The following is a 21281-nucleotide window of genomic DNA, read 5'->3' on the forward strand; positions in this document are numbered from 1 at the left end:
CACCAACACCACCATTCAGCAAAAGTTATCACGAACCACTCTGACCATTCCATTTTAAATGTACTCATAAAAGTGTCTCGCTGGCAGAGAGACATTACCTTCTCGAACTGTTTCAGCTGACAGGACTACCTATTATATGAAAGCAAACAGAAATAGGTCCCAGAGATTTGTGCGTCAGTGCATTCCCATTTTATTCGTGAAAATGCACGCTCGATTCCGTTTCAGCTCACGGATGGTTGACGTGAACAGATGTTAGGGAGTTGAGGGTACTACCATTTGCAAGTCACATGTGAGAGGTTGAGAACATAAATGTGTGCTTACTGTTTAGTCTCTACTGACATGCAACATCTGATGCCTCATTGGATTTTATGCATGTGTGTGTGTATATCACTGCTTCTACGTGCAGCAAGGCAAACAGAACAGAGAACAAACTGACAGGCTTCAGACACTTGTGCTACCCCAGTTGGTAAGGACATACTATTATGCATATTTAAGGTGGTGTGACCTTGGGCCTGGACTATATCGCATTTACCAACCAAATATGAGCACGTGTGGCTGCTGTAAATTGAAAAGGAGAGGGGAGTGACATGCAGAGAACGACCGCGGGCGGGAATGGAACCCGGGTCTGGTGCTGGCCCCGGCCCGGGGGACGGACGGACGGACACCCTACCAACTGAGCTAAGGGCGCCCCCTAAAAACTTACCAATTTTCAATACATCCCTCTTATTATTGATTGTGTGAAATTTGTAGCTGGGAGATCAATACCAATCTAACATTCTGTCTGTTATATATGAAGCCACAGCCAGCCGTCTGTTTGCCTAGCTTAGCATAAAGACTGGAGGCAGGGAAAAATCTGCTTGCATCGCCATGCAAGCAGATTTTACCAAAAGGTATGGTGGCGCTGTCCAAAGGTATGGTGGTTTTATTTGGGAGTTTTGTGTGGAACCTTTCTTTTTATTTTGACCAAGGGCATTGGCTTCCTGGGATCTCTACTCGCCTTCCGCCTTTGAGTATCTGGTCACCCAAAAAAAAGAAGAAAAAAGCGAGTAGGGTAGAGTAGAGTATTACCATGTAATGGAAAAGCGCCATTAGACTGCTTGTGAGGTGCTGTTATAGGTGTATCTTGTTATATTTTAGACAACCAGGCAAGCTGTTCCCCTTGTTTACATTTCTTATGGTGAGCTAGGCTATTTGTCATTTGATGCAGCTTCAAATGTGATGGACGGATATGAGTGACATTGATCTTACTCACTTTACACTGATTTCCTTGCCTTTGAGTCCACATAAGTCTTGTGGCTTCTCTGAATCAAACAATCATACCCCCTCACAATAAGTAGTTTACAACAATGAATAGAGAGTTATGTACTGTGTGTAATTCACATTAATCTTAAATTGGATTTTCAGCTTGGCTGTGTATGCGTACCAACTTTTTTGATGAGAATTCAGAAGGGCTGACACACACCTTCCCTTTTCAGAATGTGTAGAGCTGTCCTAAGATGGAGTCAATCAGAGGGCTTTTATGAACTGAATAATTTTTCCAGACAACTTGTTCCTGTTTTGTACTTTTGAGGAAGAGCATCACTCACATTCACTTTGACCATCCTGTAACATTGCACGCCATCTTTCCGCTGTATTTTACTGTCATCCCTTTTGTCCGCTGGCTGAATGTCGAGTGTGGATATTGCAGGGTTGAGGATGGAGGGATGAGGTGGCATTCAACCAACAGTTAGCGCCACATAAAGCCTTTATCACACCTAAACGGCTCCGTCTCCCAAAGCCATAGTGAGATAAGCATGGCCCATTCATCTGTAATGATGTTGAAGCAAGAACCAACTGAACTGAGTTGAGGGGGAATGGGTGACTCTGATATAGTGTAGGATGGCTGAAAGGGGTGCAGGGCCAATGTGGTTTTGCTTGTTCACTCCTCAGAATGTGTGAACATGCTTTTATTTATTTTGTTTTCTCCGTGGATTCAAGTTGATGACAAAATGAGTGTTGTTTTACACGTCTGTAATTATCTGCGAGATAGAAATTGGAAGCACAGGCCACAATACACCATGGTCATTGAAAAAGGTTTCCCTTTGGGCAGACAATTAAGTCTGTGTAACCACAACAAATATTCCTAGACACATAACCCTTCCTTCACATGCTTCTATTCTCACTGTTATTCATTGCAAACCCCAAAAGTTCAAGATTTCCCTTGAAGATATTTGCCCTCTAGACACAATCTGGATACAAAACACTGATTTTAAACAAGGCCTTTAGAAAACCAAGAATCTAACCCGACTGGACCAGTGCAAGCGACTTATCATGAAACCATAAAGTCATAACATCCGCAACATTGCATAACTGCATATTACAGGACACCAGGTGACCACATAATAAACACATACAACTTGCAGATCCTAAGTGGATACATGATACAGTAGTCTTTCTTTTTCTGCCAACCAGGAGTGTTTGACATTGTGTGTGCATTATGTATACATTTCAGTTAAACAAGCTTAACATAAGCTAATTGTAATGTAACACAAGGGAGCCATCAGCCTTCAAGTGTGATTAGTCTGTCATTTTTTGAACAAATAGACACTTCATCTTACACATGTTGTCCTATTGTGCCTTTTTAAAAACACTGACAGGGCTTAAATATTATTCCTATTCACACACTGACTTAAACCTGCAACCTGTCTGTGTCTTTCAGGTGTAATTGGCTTCTCGGCTGCAGCTTTGGACCCATCAGGAGATCCAACGAGGAACATGGATGAGACCACAGAGTCTACCTGAGAATGCTACCTGTCCCTCTGCTTCACCATGTCAGCCTAGGAAAACTGTTAACCTGTCCCAGTCCACATTTCCTCCTTTTTCCCTTGTTTTCCGCCATAACCCACTGAGTTTGTGATCCCTCTCTACACCTAGCTGAAGTCTTAGTGATATGACTAAAAGAGCCTTTATTTTGGACATGTTGTTTTTTCCTCTCAATGCTGCTAGCCACCAAGGCTATGGTGGGAAGCGCCATTATACTTCTCAGCAGGTTGCTAATCACTGTCTACTGTGGCTCTTGGGACTAGTGCTACACCTCACCCTCTCCTCATGCCAACGGGTTGACCTGAAACACCCCATAGTATCCACAGGCTATGGAAAGATACGTGGGATCAGGAAGGACCTCAACAATGAGATATTGGGCCCTGTGGAACAATACTTAGGTGTGCCATACGCCACTGCACCTATCGGCGAGCGCCGCTTTCAACCTCCCGAAGCTCCAGGCTCCTGGCAAGAAATTCGCAATGCCACCCAGTTTGCACCAGTGTGTCCCCAGAATGTGCATGGAGTTTTGCCTGAGATCATGCTACCAGTGTGGTTCACAGACAACCTGGATGCTGCAGCCACCTATGTTCAGAACCAGAGCGAGGACTGCCTTTACCTCAATATCTATGTACCCACTGAAGACGGTAGGTGGAACTTAACTCTAATACTTATCAACTTATTTTTGGCACGTTAAATAATTTTTTGCATTGAGAATGTGTCAAAAAGTAGCGTAAGATTGAATTTCCAGGTCTGCCTCTTTGCTAGCCTGGCTCCGCCCGCCTACCTACTTCCGGACAAATTTCATTTTCCCTTCAGTAGTCAGTCTGGGGCTGGGTGGTATTAGTGGAATCTAGCTGAGGAAAATTTCCGGACGTCCAATCAGCGAACAGAGCAAGTGGCTGAGAACGATGACGTTGAAGTTGCGCTCCAGTTTCAGTTGAATGCTGCATTCCTTTATACTCGGAAGAAGGAGATTTCCGACTTGGTAGTTCCGAGTTCTGACTTGTCTGTTCCGAGTTCTGACTCGTCTGACCTGTCTGTGTTCCAGTGCATCTGCTCGCGAAAGTATGGGCGCCGACAACCTTTCTCGTCCAAATAACTAAACGTTAGTAGGGCTGGCCCGAATTATTCGAATATTCGAATACTCGTTCGGAAAATTAGTATTCGGAGCTTAAATTAGTATTCAGAGCTTCGTTTTTTTTTTTTTTTTAATTCAAAGAAAAAAAATTCAAAAAAATGTTTTGCAAGAAGCTAGTACTGCAATATAATGTCATCAAATAATTTTATATTTGGATATAAAAGTTAGTAATATTGTAGTAGTAGTAGTATTGCTCATTTAGGAGGATATTACATCACTAAATGTCATAGCGCATCCATTACTTCACCTCCGAGCGTGTAAATCTTCAACAAAATATGCAGATACTGTCAAATTATTAACGTTTTTTATTTATTTTTTTATTTATTTTTATTTTTTTCTATGTTGTTTTTGATGGTGTGTTTTTTTGGAACAAATATTCGAATATTCGCTCGGAAAAACCAACGAATATTCGAAGCCTGAAAAATGGCATTCGGGCCAGCCCTAAACGTTAGGCTCTAGCAAGTTAGCGTTGCCAGGTACCGGTAGATCCATAGACCACAATATGTAGTGAAGTCAGAAATTTCCGAGTTCCCTGTCCAACTTGAACGCACCGTCAGAAGCCAATAGTTTTAAACTTCAACAGACACGCTCCTCCAAGTGAGTGAACGTTTGCCAATTACAGCAGTTCCAGACCTTCTGTACAAATGAAATGAAGTACGATGGTCTGGTTGGACCAGGCTACCTCTTTGCATTAAACTGAGAGAAAAGATGCATTTGTGTCATAACTGCTTCAAAGTGTAAGAACAGCTAGTACTCTTTTAATCTTTTTAAAATTTAATTTCTGTGTCAGTACTCCAGCATGCTCTGGAAGAGTGTCATCCTGATCAGATAGTCAGGAGGAGTATATTCCGTGGAAGAAGAGCTCTTAAACATGAGCCAAAAGACGTGCTGGAGATTACCAAAGAATATATTCTCTAATAATCTCCTGGGCCTGTATTAATGTCAGTCTCAATTATTATTGGTTACTGAGTCTAATCGTGTTGTACATGTACATCCTGCAGTATAGTCAGGCAATCTTTCCTGTGCTAATACTCTGTTAAGTAATTAGACACACTTAACTTTTATGGCTCATATTTAATTAACTAAATATGTAATCAAGTATTCATTATTCCTACAGAACATGTTCTACTATCAAGCTGCTTTTTGAACAAATTAGCCACATAGCTACATGCAACCTTTTAGCTTGACTAATACTAATTTATTCAAACCATGGATGAACCATAGGCTAAATCTTTATATTATACTTGTTGTGTTAGCTTGCATGCTCGCATGTGTCTTGGGTAAGTGAACAAAGTGAATTACTGATTTATAAAACAGCGACTCTCTGACACCATCAATATTTTGTTGCTTTAACAATTAGAAGAGGAGCATAATTGTCTTGAACCAATTATTCATAGACACAAGTCCCTGCATTGAAATACTTTATAAACTGTGTAAGCAAGTTATTTTTTTTCTCAACTTTTTAAATGTCTTTCTAAGATTTGTTGAAGTCTAAACACATTATATTTTATATTTTTGTACCATCATTGCTGTCTAAAGACCCAAAATAGCATGGCTGATGCAGATGGGTTGATCATTTCATTGACATGGATGCTTTACTACAGCACTGTGGTGATTTACCTTGACATGTTGACATTTCAGTTAGCTGAAGGACCAATATTAATTTTGTACATTAGTTGAATAGAATAGATGAAACGAACATGCTATGACTCACAGAGAGGGTTGTAACTACCTACCAAGGCTGAATTTGCCTTGACGTGACGTTTTGAACATGGTTTTGAATTAAATTAATCTACACAGACCCATAATTAACGGTGTTTTTAGTGTAATAAGCATATAGTTTTTAACCTGTGTTACCATTGTCATGGTTTGACTGGAATGTGGCCTTTTTTACTCACGCTTCTAGTTTGTATTACATGCCTGCTGTACTGTTACTGTGGTTAGACAAGGAAACACATCTTGGTGTGGTAGTTAAGTTAGGAGAAAAAATACAGCAATACAATGCTAAAGAAAACATTGTTTAGGTGTCCTGGGGTGAAATTAGTAAAAAACTGGAAATCCCTATAAGGCAAGACCTCCAACTCTTCATGATCTATCTGGGTGCACTTCTTGCATTAATGATCCACTGGAGCGTGCTTGAAAAAGCAGATGGGCAGGTAAAAGAACACAGGATCAAAGTGCATCTTTGGAGGCAAATAATATGCTACTGATGATAATAAGCAATGATACAATGTTAAAAAGCCTATGATTAATGGGATCACCTGAGAGTTGCCTGGGAGTTCTATAGAAAATACATATTTATGTTTTACTGTTGCATGCCCATATACAAATGTGTTGTAGCTTGTAACTTAAGTAAGTTGTAGTAGTCATAGTTGTAACACTAAATATGAAACAATAACCTAGTTACTTTTGTCAGTGGTTTAGAATTTTACTTAATTGATTGGTACTGCATGGCGCAGCAAAAAGATGGAAACTGAGTAGTTACTTGTGGGACATACCAAGTATAACTTTAGTATAAAGTGAGGACAGAGCACCATAGATACTGTTTACAAGTGATGAGAAGAAAAGTGTTGTCAAATAGCTTTAACAAGAAAGGGGAAAGTTTATGTGTAGAATGAGAGCTCTGCTGTTACAGTATTCATGCAGTGTATTGTTCATGTGTCACATACTCCCTGAGAGGGTGATGTGGAGTCTCCGTCATTCCCAGGGGAGAAGGTGTGCAAATGAGTGAGACTGATTTTACATGTAGCCCTGTCTGCTTGTCAGAATCTGTCACTTATTGTCAGGGGTCACCGCTTACACAAGGCTGATGCTGTCCCCAAGGATATGTTTTGCCTTGTGTGTTAGAGAGAAACAGAGTGGAGGAGAGGGAAGTGCTCCGGAAATCAAACACACACTACGTTGTGCACTTAACTGCTGCCAAAGTCCTGCAAATACTTTACATAGTGTTGGACTTGCGATTTTGGCGGAACTCTGTTCTGTTCAGCGTCTCTTTCAGGTCCTAGAAAAACGCTATATAAATCTTTTCAATTAATATTATTATCAATAATTAAGTACCAGCTGGAAAGCCCCTAAAAGGTGCTTTCAAGTCTAAATTTCAACATGAAATTCAATTTCATTGAGTAAATAAACAACAAAGTTAAGGGTTGGAGAAATAATCTTCTTTGGTGCTGTTTATTTAGAGTTTTATACTCCAAAACTTAGCTAGCCTGCTTCATCAGGATTGTGTGGCTAATATTTGATTATATAAAAAAATATATATATATTTACTAGCCTATTTTACTGAGATCATTCACAAAGCAAAAAGCAAATTCATAACTGAATGTAATCCTCAAGATTCGTCTTGCTGTAGATGCAACTGGTCGGGTCTACACAGCATTGGTCCTGATGGCATATAAGATACCAAGATGTTTCGCATCTCCTGTCTTCAGATTGTCTGCCTTCAGCTCGGTATCTATGTTTTCAGCCACACCAACAATGTTTCTCCAGGGATGGCAATTTCCAGACCTCAACAATTATTGGATGGACTGCTATGGATCTTTGTATGGACATTCATGTCTCCCAGAGAATAAATCCTTTTTGGTGATGCCCTGATTCTTCCTCTAGTGTCACTAGCTGTTATTTAGTGAGATGCCTCAACCACTGTAGAATCATGGATTGCCATGGAATTCCATCCAGACATTCATTGCCCAGGTGGTGTGTCCAATTGACTTTGGTGATCCCCTGACTTTTCGTGTGGGGCCACAGTGAGGTGACATTTGTGGTTTTTGAAAGAGACCTATATATCCCTCTTTGAATAAACTTCAATAATAGTGGTGGTTTTTTGAATTGAAATTGAGTGCCATCATCTGGTGAGCATATTAAAATATCTTAATGTATGGACAAAATAATGCAAAACAATTAACATTCCTGTTGACATGCTCATGTTGGTTTTTAGCTTAAAGCAACACTCACCGGCCACTTCATTAGGTACAGCGGTTAATTTTCTTGTTAACACATATAACTTATCAGCCAATCACGTGGCAGAAACTCAATGCATTTAGGCATGTAGACCTAAAAGGAACAACTTATTGAAGTTAAAACCGAGCATCAGAATGGGGAAGAAAGGGGTATTAAGTGACTTTGAACATGGCAATGTTGAGGGTGCCAGAAGGGCTGGTATGATTATTTCAGAAACTGCTGATCTACAGGGATTTTCACGCACAACCATCTCTAGGGTTTACAGAGAATGGTCCGAAAAATAAATAATATCCAGTGAGCGGCATTTCTGTGGATGTAAAATGCCTTGTTGAAGTCAGAGGTCAGTGGAGGATGGGCATACTGGTTTGAGATGATAGAATGGCAACAGTAACTCAAATAACCACTCGTTACAACCAGGGTATGCAGAATACCATCTCATAACGCAAAACATGACCAACCTTGAAGCAGATGGGCTACAGCAACAGAAAACCCCACCGGGTGCCACTCCTGTCAGCTAAAAACAGGAAACTGAGGCTACAATTCTCACAGGATCACCAATATTGGACAATAGAAGATTGAAAAATCATGCCTGGTCTGATGAGTTGCGACATTCAGATGGCAGTTTCAGAATTTGGTGTAAACAACATGAAAGTATGGATCCATCCTGCCGTGCACCATCAACCATGCCATGTTCAAAGTCACTTTAACCCCCTTTCTTCCCCATTCGCTCGGTTTGGCATCTGTACATTTTGTTGACCACGTTTAAATGCATACATGCATACAATTGCTGCCATGTGATTGGCTGATTAGCTTTTGGTTTATATAAGCCATCGAACAGGTGTACCTAATAAAGTGGCCGGTGAGTGTATTCAGCCTGGAAGAGCTGCTAGTGTGGTACTTGGTGGTATTCCAGCTAGACTACATTGTTTAAGCTATAGTAGACTAGTAAACTTTCTAAATTGGTAAAAGGAAATTCAGTGCTCTCATCTGTTCACCCCTCCTGCTCTATCCTCCCTAAAATCATCCCTTCCTGTTCTCCTTTTCTCTGTCCTCCTTCCTCCATCTTTATGCAGATGGCAGTAGAAGGGGTCACTGTTCTGAATGCAAATGAGCTTGATGCCCTTCCCCACCAGGCCACCATGTAGCCTGTTACTTCTTCAACTGAAATGAAATCCAAATAACCTCTCAGAATAATATATGCAACACAAATCTTCTTGTGAATTGAACAGTTTTTTACACTCTCCCTTTATGTCCCCTGTGTCTTGCTCCCTACCTCCCTCTACAGTGTTCCTAACCTTAACTCTCCCCTAAATGTGGCAAGGTCTGTAAGCAAAGAGCACTGTCTCACTAGTGCATTCCTATTTCCTCAAGACACTCTTCAGCCAAGGGCCTGAAATCCTTCATTTTTATTGCTGCCACAGCAGCCATTTACCGTGCTCTTTATTAAAAACCATATTTCAGGAGGCAGGACAGTATAGAGGCAAGGATGGAGTGGGAAGCTGGGGGCACAGTAGAAGAGATGGAGAGCATAAGGATAGTGTGTGTTGTGTGCATGTGCCTGGATGCAGGGGGGGCTGAACCAAAGCAGTGTCTGACACCTTGTCAAGCAGACAGGCCGCCATAGACATGACATACTGCAGCTTCATCCCGTTTACTGCACAGAGGAAATGGACAGGGACGGGAGACAGCTTGCGCTCTGGCCACTAGCTCACTGAACCGAACAGAAACGCTGTTGACTGAGAGACGGAGCTGCTTTAGGTCATACAGCAATGGGACAAACCCAAGCTAAATGCTCCTGCAGTAGGCCAATGCATTTCACTGACCAGTGGCCCATTACATTATGTGACAGTCAAACCTACCAACAGGCTTCTCTACTGGGGGCAGATGGGAGAGATGTGTGATTTCCCTTTTGGCTACATCCCAATCGCTGTCTAGTCTCATCCATTGTGGAACTTTTTCAAAAGTTCATGACCTAGATACTGCCATGAGCATTCGTTTCAGTACAAAGTTTGTCTGTCAGTCGTCCACCATTTTGGTCCAGACTGAAATATCGCAACAACTTTTGGATGGAATGCCATGCAACTTAGTAAAGTTAGAGAAACATTGTTTCCAGATGACGAATCCCAATGTCTGCTGATCCTCTGACTTTTCCCACCCATAGGTTAACATGTGAGGTTTTTAGTCAAATATCTCAACAACAATTGGATTAACTCGACTTTTTGGTATTTTCCATTTGACAGTTATGGTATTAGTGATCCTCTGACTTCTCCAGTAGAGCCACCAGCAGGTGTAAGTTTGAACTTTCTTTGTGAAATATTACAACATCTACCTCATTGGCCTATTTTGAACAGATATTCATGTTTCCCAGAGAATAAACCTTAATTACTTTGGTGATAACCTGATTGTTCATCTTTCCTAGAATGTCTTAATATGTTAGCAATGTCATTGTGAGCATGTTAGCATGTACCTCAAAGCACTGCATTGCCTAAGTACAGCCTCTGGAAATTAATAAAATATGATTTGATATAAGGTAGCTATAACAAAAAAGAACTAAATGTCTGTCTTTTCATAGGAGTCTGTACTACGGGCGATGCAACTTCTCTTTAGATCTGGTAGCCATGTGAAATCTGATGGTCCCTTCGATCCAAGCTTATTACTCACATATAGGTTAGGTCTTTATTAGGCATTACAAATCGAATGAAATCAGAGTAGTCTCCATTAACGGCGAGGTGTAGTTTTAGAGTGGGGTGCTAAGTAGTGGGGAAGTGCTGACAAGACGAAGGACTAATGTTCCTTTTTATCCATTACCGGTCTGTCTACCTGTTTTGCTCTGGAGCTGTGGACCAACTATCTACCATCTCCCTCCTATGGCAGGAAGTGCTCTGTGGATCCGGGCGCCTGCATGGTGGTGGTGCTGGCTCAGAGGAGGCCGCAAATCCTTTCAGCATTGATTCTGTTCCATTTAGCCGGAAGAGAAGCATTTTATATTAGGGGAACCATAGCCATATAGAGAGATGCTGCGTTATAATGATGTTAGTGCAGTGATGCTATGTGCCTCCTTTGTCAGTGGACACAATGCACTGTGAAAAGGCCATATGCCGTCGCTTCGCTGTGAGGTTTCCAGCAGAATGGTTGAAACAGACATTTCAGAATCACACACTGGCACAGTGATAAACTCCTTGGCAACCCAATGTAGAGTATTCTTTAAAATGAGGAGACTGCAACGCCTCCCCGCCGGAGAGAGCAGGGGAATGCGCTGCTGGGGTGGGTACAAGGTGGACAGCAACAGATGATAAGGACACCGTTAGCATGCTTTGGACGTTTTAATGTGTGTGGGACTGCGTGTGTGAACGTGAGTGTGTTTTAATGGCTTTTCTTTAAGACGTGTGGTGCAAGACAGTGACAGAGAACGACACCAAATGCAGCGGTAATTGTGGGCTGATGGAGAGCTCCGCTGACAGAAACCAAGAGAAAGCAAATTAATGGGATCCTTATCAGTTAAGACTTACAGAGGTTGACGCGCCAGGGCGTTGGTTGGTCACTGTGATAAATGCTTGTTATTGGCTGTGCCCTATGGAGCATTTAACTGGCGTTACCATTAAAGCTTAATGTGGGGCTCCTCTTTGACCTTGGTGAGGGGGAATCCTGTCACAAGCCTTCGCAGGCGGTGTAAATATCAAAAAACAGCTCCCCCTTTTGCCAATTTGATATGAAAGGCTCCGTGCAGGCATTTCTCTGTGCACATTGTGCGTACGTGGTCAAATGTATTCAGGATGAGTATCTGTGGGTGGGTGTGGGTGTCTGTGTGTGGGTGGGTGGGTGTGTGTGTGTTTGTGTGTGTGTGTGTGTGTGTGTGTGTGTGTGTGTCTTCAGTGTTATGTTTTGACAGCCGAGTCCCTCTAGTTGTTCAAGGACTTTTGACGTACAGTATATGACTGCAACATTGTTCTGAGCTGAAGCAGGACAAGAGAGTGCCTTAGCGTTCCTCTGCTTTTTTCTGAGCAAAAGGAGTGATGGCTTGATTCCGCTCATCGATTCTTCTTTAAAAAGCAGCAGTGTGTCAGGACTGATTGGGATAGGGGGTTGAGGAGAGGCGGCCCCCGGGGTCATTTACGAGGCAGAGCGTGACTGCATCCCAGGCAGTTAAAACAGATGAGTTTGGGGTTATCTTTTCTGGAAAACAGTGTGTAACCCTTTTAAACAATGTGTCTTCAGCTGAAAATGTATTCCTGAAATGTTACAGAGCATAACATGTCATATTTTGCCATTTTGTTAATCTTCTCTTGCTTTTTCTGCTTTGTGTTTTTGCAAAATACAATTCTTTAAAAATGTGTCTTTTGTCCCCTCCACCTTTTTTTCTAAACCTTAGGTCCGCTCACAAAAAAACAAGATGAGTCGACATCGAACAGACCCAGGGATGAAGGTATTTTAATTGCATGTTTTTTTTCTTTTTCTTCTCGTGCTCCATTTTTTTTTAACCCTGTTGGGGAATGCTGTGTTCGTATGTGTTTTAATAATCAAATTAGGCTCAACACTATTCGTGCACATTACATTGTCCATTTTTAACCATTCTTTCTCACAGGCACGCTTGTAGCTAAAATACATAAAGAGCTCTATACAAAACAGTTGTCCTTCACCCCCCCCCCCCCAATCACAAATGCTGCTCTTAGGATACTTGCACCAGGAGCTAATTTACTTTCCTTTCTCGGTTGCTATGTGGTTGATCAACCACACGCTGGTGTTCTGACTATCCTGTGTGATGCGTCACTAGAAAAAAATCAATATTCCTCTTTTTTCACCTGAGCTTTTATTCTTCTACTAAAAGTCCTCGTGAAATGGTATGCTAAAGCATTGTCTTTCATGTCACTGGGCTCTCTCAAATCCTTCATTTTTGAAGTAGGAAAAAAAATGAGGATTTCTTGCATATTTCTGCTATTAGTTTTCCATTTTTCCAGTTCACTGCAGTCAAATGGAGGTGCTCTCAGTACACTTTACTGATGCAGCCAAAATCTGTGCAGACAGTGTGCGCCTCTGTTTCTATACACGTGCCCAGACATACTGTATATTATATAGCCTTATGCACACATAGGGTGCATTACATTTCCATATGCGCATGTGCGTCTACCCGGGCGCAGTGCATTTGCAAGTCGACGAGTGCATGTGTTCTAATTTGTAATTTTTTTTTGTTTTTTTGGGGCTCTGTGCTATTTGGGTATTGAATTCTCTCTCTCCCTTGCATCTCTAATTGCTCTGGTTTAGAAAGAGACAGATGTAGCTAATCCAATTGTGTGGTTTCTTAACGGTGAAAACAGAGGGAAGGATTCATGCAGGATTGCCTAGGAAAAGAGGGGCAGAGTGATAGAATAGAGATGAAAGAAAAAGGAAAAGCTGAGCACTGCGCGAGCACAGGGGAGGGCAATGAGGGGGAGAGCAGGGGAAAAAATAGTCATAATGAAGACGAGTGCATGATGAAATGACATTTATAGAGCTTTGAAAGGGAGATGGATGGAGAGAAAGAGAGATGGAAGAGAGGGTGGAGGAGTATAGGAGCCTGCTAGAGCTGACATTTATGCCGACACCTGACGGATCTTGACAGGATCGGGTGTGGGGGGGGGGGGGGGGGGGGTTGGGTTAGGCCTTGAACTTCCACACTTAATTGCTCAAGTATGGATCGGACAATGGTTCCCCAGAACACTGTTGGTAGATTGCTGTGATTGCCATCTTGTTTTTGAATGTCATTTGCAATTGCAACAAACAAAAAAACTGCATTGCTTGGTCGTGGGTTTGGGGTGCAAACAATATTCCAATGCTGAGTAAGGCTGAAATTTTCACGCCCAAATACATTTAGATTTCCATAGGAGGATGAATAAAAGAGCAACAGAATGGAACAATAAGAAAGTAGGCAGTTTCTTTTTGAGAGGTAAGGAATTACATTTGGAATATATGTAAGGGATGGGTGGATATTGAGAAGGATAGGAGGATCAGGTTAGGTAGAGAAGAGAGTAAGTGAATAATGTGCCAGTGTTTTGGAGGCAGGCAGGAGAGACAGTGAGCTCCTTGTTGGGTGTATACAGGGCTGGGATTAGGGGCTGAGGGAAACACTTTCACCCTGCGACCCCGCACCCCTAATCACCCCTCTGCTTGTGCTATAAGCTCCTTCGAATCATAGCACCATTTCACCCCTTCAACACATCCAACTCTGTTTCCATCTTCTATTTAATCATACTGTGTTGTTTATCTCATGCTAATGTTGTGACATATAAAGTGTTATTAATTTTAAAAAACAGACAAATGTTCATTTTAAGCCTACCTGATGAAAGTCTAAAGCCCCCCCAAAAATGTTGTCAGAATTAAGTGCATACAAGTGATTAGATAGATTTCTTCTATTACATCTTGGACCTTTCCTATCCACCTTAAATTAAGGCATTGTAGGTATGCATGAGCTTTTTATCTTCTGTGCCAAATGAATGGATTTTTGTTCCATTATTTATATATATATATATATATATATATATATATATATATATATTTAACCTACTCCTAGCCTTCATTAGGCTTAGCAAATATCTCAGTTATAACTATTAATTTTGGTGAGATTTCTGTGGTTCTGTACGACGGAGTATTAGGGCCACGTTGAAAAAAAATATGCATTTACGAGATTAAAAGTCATTATTTTATAAGATTAAAAGTTGTTATTTTACGACAATAAAAGTCGTAATATTATGAGAATAAAGTGGTAGTTTTAAATTGATTGTTGTTTAGAGAAATTGTTTCATTTTTAGAATCAAATACAAACGACATGCGTCTTTACATGGCTCTGCATAGCCTACTGGCGGGAAACGGCACAGCACGCATGCACAAACTACCGCAGATGGGCTTCTCAGTATGTTTACAAGACGTCGGTTACTGCAGAAGAGAGATTGCTGCTAAAATCCAGAACCGTATGGAGTTGAACCACAGAGGAGAAAGTATATGTTTTGCGAGGAGAGAGGCTGAGGCAGGTGGATAGCCTGGGGACGAGGGGAGAGTCACAAGTGGTGTCGGTGTGGGGCTTGTCAACCTATGACAGAAAACTAGTGCCTTTGCTGCATTGAGTGGGACGTGAAGCTGCCATCGATGGAAAGGCTTGACACGAAGAGGACAGTACAACAATTGTGTCACAACGAGTGACGATTGTCCAGCTGTAGTCACTCAACCTGCAGTTATTGAAACTTTTTTCCATTTATCCACTCCTCAGCCTCTCTTCTCGCCCGCTCCACTTCCAAAACATGTAGGCCTATTTGATCCTCAGCGTATTCTGGTTCAAATCTATACGGTTCTGGATCTTCACAGCGATCTCTCTTCTGCTCCGTATAATCACTATGTCTGACAGCCCATCTGTGTTTCCTACCAGTATGTAGTTGGTTCTAAGATGACACAACGTGCCAAAAATAACGAGAGCAACGTAATTAATCAACAAGCACACCGGAGCGTTTAGTGATTAGTTTGGTTTAGCCTCTTGCTTTTGGGCCATTAACACCACGTTATCATACGTATCAGGACTTTGAAAAGAATATGCAAGAAACTTTTTGCATATTCTTTTCATATACTTTTTTCTCTTCAGAAGAAAGAATGACACGGACTCTGAGGGGATTGTCTATTTTGTAGAGGAAGAGGGTTGTTTTGGTGCATTGTCGCATAAAATAGCGTCTATAATTCTCTTAAAATTACGACTTTATTATCGAGATGCATTACTTTCGTAGTATTACGACCTTCATTCTCGAAAATATATATTTTTTTTTCAACGTGGCTAATACTCTAAAGTAGTTCTGAATTATTTGGAGAAAATAAATCTTTTTACTCTCCCTATTCCCTTTCATTCACAGTTTCAAATTTACAAAAACTAAAGGTGAAAAGAAAACCCTGTAAAAATCCATTTTGGAGTCAAAGATCACGGTTTGACTTTAGTTGTATAGTATTGCACTTCATACAACAGGGACCTTGATGTCCACAGTGATGATGACTTAGTGAACTTTATGTTTTCTCGGAAGTAAAACACCTTAAATGCACTGGCGCATTCCAAAAACCTCAACCTCAAGAGCTGTCGTTGTTAAGTGCTAACATAAGTGGTTGATCTATCATAGTTAGAAATGCAAGCTGCTCAAATTTCACCAGCCAGTACAGCAATAGATATCGATTTACACACAACAACAAAAAAAACACTATCATATTTCTGTCTTTTATAAAAAAGGAAAAACTAGAACGACTATTGACACTGAACCACAACTACATTTGAAAGAGATTTATACTGATACTGCATGTGTTAAAAAAAGTTGTCTAAACCTTTAGTGTCTCCAGAGGAAGCTGTGTAAGGACTGATTAATGTCCTGAAGTGATGTCACTGGAATCATGCATCTGTTGACTTAAGGCCAGGACACACCAGCCCGATAATCGCCGTCGTCAAAAAAAAAGACGAATCTGTTTGGTGTGTGCCATGACGTCGGCCGACGTAGAGGTCGTCGGGCTTGTTTTGAGCCTGCCGACCGTCTTTCATTTGGAGCAATTTGATTGGTGGAGGGCTAGCGAATCAGTGAAGCCCGGAAGTGAGGCGGGTAGCACCAACAGCTAACAACAGCTAGCCATCGTTTTAATGTGTTTGTTCATTTAGTTTTGCGAGTACTCACATGCATCAACCCTTGTTGACTGCTCGACACCATGCTCGACACTCTCTGCTAAAAATTGTGCTCTTATGGTCCATAAATATAAATACGTATTTCTATCTATGTTTATGCTCTAGAGAGCTGTCCCATCATTTCCGGCTTTCGTATTTTTTCGGGCCACAATACAGATTAGCGCCGCCTGCTGTTGTGGAGACATTACAAGCGCGGGACGTACGGAAAATAAGCAGTCGTCTCGGTGTGTTTTTGGGCCGCGACGGAAAGACTGGAGCTTCCTCAAACGGCGACTCCAGTTTTTGGGTAGTCGGAACGTGTCGGACTGGTGTGTCCTGGCCTTTAAAGACTGGAAACTCCTAAACAATCTAGGGGTGTGGAGTTCGAAAGAAATAAGTTAACAAGATTGCATGACACGCCTTTGATCTCCAACCCACTTGGCTGCAGTAAAGTTTGCATAATAGACTAGCAGGAGGGGCCCTCAGATTTTCAGGTACCCCTACCCGAGGTAGAACAAACCTCAACAATGATTTTTTTTATCTTTAGAATGTCCTGTTCATGAAATTGATTCTTGAGCATTTTTATCTTTGGGCGAAATATGTTTTTTTGGTTATTCTGTAGAACTACCCCAGTCCCTCAAAAAGAGCCAAATTAGGCCATTCCGAATAGGGGGTATGTGACAAAAAAGCCCATAACTTGGGAATGCTCACTCTTTTCTTCATCAGATTTGCTGAGGTACTAACCAGGAGTCTGTCCCACATCACCAAAAAGTTAGAATGTAATTTACCAAAACATTTATTGAAATAGAGTCCTGTATACATAGCTTTAGTTTAGGCGGAAATGGTACTTTTGTAGTGATAGGAAAAGAGGGTTCCTTTACTTTTCTCTCAAATATCCCCAAAACATAAATCCCTACCAAATATACCATTTATGTATTGTCTAGGATGCTATTGAACAATAACCAGTGGTTGTATGAAGATATCTATTACAGTTCAATTTCTAATGAGATTTTTCTAGAAGTACTCCTCCACTGAAATAGCCATATTAGGACATTCCGAATGGGGGATAGGTGGCTTAATAGCCTATAGTCCAGCAGATATGTGAATGCATTGTGCTTTTTATGATACAAACATGAGCTTTGGCACACTGTTAGAGCATGCCCTTAGGAATATTTTTGGCTATAGGGCATCGCCAATTTTTCCTATGGCGCCCACGGCGGCCACTTTTAAAAATGGCCACCAGCAGCTCTTATAGTACCAGTAGCTTGGGTTGTAGAGCACCTAGGATCTTGATTATGGTGTCTAATCCTACATTTTCAATGATGGACAAGACAGTGGTGCTATTTAAAACATGCTAGAAAGTACCCAACTTCATATATCTGGCATTCAGGGAACAAAATTGTGGTAAAACCTTCAAATATTAGCGGAGTTATGCATATTTTCATGAATTACAGAATCAGTTCATGAGTTGTATGCTGACCTTATATTGCTCTAGGTTCCGAAGGAGCTAAGTGATATAAACAGTTACCACAATGAAAGTACCAGGCAAGGTAAGTTGCAAGCAGTAACTTTTACTCACATAAAGTTGTAGGTCACACCCAAAACACATATGCATATACTGTTCATTATTTGAAAATAAAAACATGGGCCATTTAAAATAAACAAGTGTTGTCAATAGTCCTTTTAGTCTGTATGTTTTGTGATCACTTCGGTTTAATCAATCACTGTCAGTGGTTCTCTGTTAAACTGTCTGTAACTGGTCCTGTGACAGTTCTTGGAAAGGATGTGTGCAGCAGTCCAATGGATGTGTGTATCCTGGCGACTGGTACGTCCCTACCACATGTGGAGTATTTCATGGGTCGGTTCCTCGTCCTGGAAGGATCACACCGGGAGCTCTGAATGGAGAGGGATCTTCACAGTGGATCTCACTACGTGTAAATGTTATACAATAATCATACTGAAGCATAACAACATTGTTAACACCACACAATGTGGTGTGTACTTCCCCTTTTCTATGACCAAGCCAAAACCGTTTGCCATGATTCGCCATTCTATGAATGTGGTGAAGAAGGCAGTGGATATTCTGAATCCTGGTCAGGTATCAATCATCACTCTGGATCAACCTCTGTATGCAGTGGCAAAACAAATCCAGTGGACTTGGCCAGCAGCTCATGGTGAAGATAACTTTATTGTGATGTTTGGTGGGTTCCACATTGAGATGGCAGCAGTCAAGGTACTTGGCGTCATCTTGGAAGGTAGCGTGTGGACAGGAGCACTTGTGCAAGCTGGAGTTGCTTCAACAGGGACAGCAGATTCCTTTATGAAAGCCTGTCACGTGACGCCCCTGCCATGCTCATCAGGTCACAGCCAGCAGCCTATATCTTCTCCTGCGGAGGGCTTTCACCAAGTGCATAAATTACCTGGAGTAGGGTAATAATCCTCTGTCCTTAGAAGACTAGTGTAGTGAAAGAGCTTTGTCATGTCCCCAGTTCCACTTCTGGTCCATTGTCCTGCAGCTGGAAATAGATTAAATGATCTATGTGCGATCAATAAGAGAGGCCAACTTCCTCCTCTTTATAGATGGCCTGACCAAGATCGTGCTTTGGTTCTTTGCTTTGGAACACACCCACTATGCCAGATGGATACCAGTCCACTTGTAGGACACACATCCTGATGTCGAGTAGACCAAACATGCACAATTGGCGTTTGCAAGAGAAGTTAAAGAACTAACTAGCGCTATACACTCACTGGCCACTTTATTAGGTACAGCAGTTTTCTTGTTAACACATAAAACTTATCAGCCAATCGCATAGCAGCAACTCAATGGATTTAGGACCTGAACAGGACAACTTATTAAAGTTAAAACAGAGCATCAGAATGGGGAAGAAAGGAGGTTTAAGTGACTTTGAACATGTTAATGTTGATAGTGCCAAAAGTGCTGGTCTGGGTATTTCAGAAACTGCTGATCTACTGGGATTTTCATGCACAACCATCTCTAGGGCTTACAGAGAATGGCCCAAAAAAGAAAAAATATCCGGTGAGCGACATTTGTGTGGATGAAAATGCCTTGTTGATGTCAGAGGTCAGAGGGGGATGGGCATACTGGTTCAATATGATAGAAAGGCAACATTAACTCAAATAACCACTTGTTACAACAAGGGTATACAGAATACCATCTCTGAACGCAAAACGCGACCAACCTTGAAGCAGATGGGCTACAGCAGCAGAAGACAGGACAATAAAAGATTAGAAAAGTCTTGCCTGGTCTGATGAGTCTTGATGTGGTTGCGAAAGTCAGATGGTAGGGTCAGAATTTGGGGTACACAACATGAAAGCATGGATCCATCCTGCCTTGCTCCATCAACTATGCCATGTTATAAGTCGCTTAAACCCCCTTTTTCCCCATTCTGATGCTCAGTTTTAACTTCAGCATGTTCTCTTGACCACGTCTACATGCCTAAATGCCTTGAGTTGTGGCCATGTGATTGGAAGATTAGCTTTTTGTTTTTATAAGCAATTGAATAGGTGTACCTCATAAAGTGGTCGGTGAGTGTACAAGACATGGGCAATCCATTCTGTGAATAGAGCACTGTAGATCTTCTTGTATTAGATACTAGGGACGTTGCAGATGAAGCAGTCATTGACAGTGTCAACCAGGTTGAGAAACTTGGACGGGACCAGTATGACGTCTATGTCAATGAACGCCTGGTCAACCAGACAAAGCGAATCAAAGAACACATCAAAAGGAACAACCTCCCTTTATTCAGCCGGCCTCCAGTCCGAGAGAATTCCAGGTCCTAACAACAGCTCTCATCCCTGAAGAGTGACTGCTCCCTGTTCTCTAGGCTTTATATTGTATCCCAGATACGTGATGGAAGTCTGGATGAGTTTCTTTTAGCTCGAAAAACCAGGCATGTCCAATGGCATTGTCACAAATGGGCAAGCTAAGAACTGGAACCAAGTCAGACTTGGTGGGCTGTTTGGCAAACCTGATTTCATCACAAGAGAACAAATCCAACCCCATTGTACAGGTCAACATACTTGATGGGGCTCGTAAACATGCTACGACCTGGTGCTGCTGAGACCTTTTCTAAATATGCACAGAAGGTGTTCTCACCATACATCCTGTCTAAGCTGGAGCATGTCAGCAGAGTGGATGTTGTGTGGGATCAATATTTTCCTGACAGTTTAAAGGCGGAAACACGCAGCAAGATAGATGCCAGGAAGGAGAACAGCCTTGTTGTCGTCAATGCGCAAAAAATCTGTCCGTTTTTCAGGAATGGCACTTGACGGCTCAACTCTTCTACAAACTCCCTGAAGGGCCTGACAGACGTCAACACTGAAAAACAAGTGATTAGCAACCATCATGCTGAAGTCCTCTGCACTCAGCCTCGAGATGTAGAAGTTCTTGCACTATGCACACATGAGGAGGCAGATACCCGCATCCTACTGCACCTTGGAGATGCTGTGAAGGAAGGGTATAACAGTGTATCAATATGCATAGTTGACACAGATGTGTTAGTACTGGCAGCCCACTCTCTCAACATCATTGAGCTGTGGGTTGCCTTTGGAGCTGGAAAGAGTTTTCGGCATGTAGCAGCACACAAGATGGCAACGGCACTAGGTCCAGAATGATGTATCGCCTTGCCGGGGTTCCATGCCTTTACTGGATGTGACACAGTGTCATCTTTTGGTGGCAGGGGTAAGAGGAATGCGTGGGATACATGGAGG

At 41.8% G+C, this 21281-nt stretch overlaps 1 protein-coding gene across 1 annotated transcript in view; it reads left to right on the forward strand.

The window, feature by feature from the left end:
• Positions 1-2929: 2929 nt before the first annotated feature.
• nlgn2b (neuroligin 2b) overlaps positions 2930-21281 on the forward strand; it is a gene marked incomplete at both ends in the record, with an annotated part of 50036 nt that continues 31684 nt past the window's right edge. Inside the window, 2 exons of the mRNA XM_080041638.1 lie at positions 2930-3446; positions 12270-12323. Of these exons, the coding sequence (XP_079897764.1) occupies positions 2930-3446; positions 12270-12323 (571 nt within the window). The remainder of the gene's footprint in view (positions 3447-12269; positions 12324-21281) is intronic.

This window comes from Ammodytes marinus, assembly GCF_949987685.1.
Source record: "Ammodytes marinus genome assembly, chromosome: 14".
NCBI classification, from domain to species: Eukaryota; Metazoa; Chordata; class Actinopteri; order Uranoscopiformes; family Ammodytidae; genus Ammodytes; species Ammodytes marinus.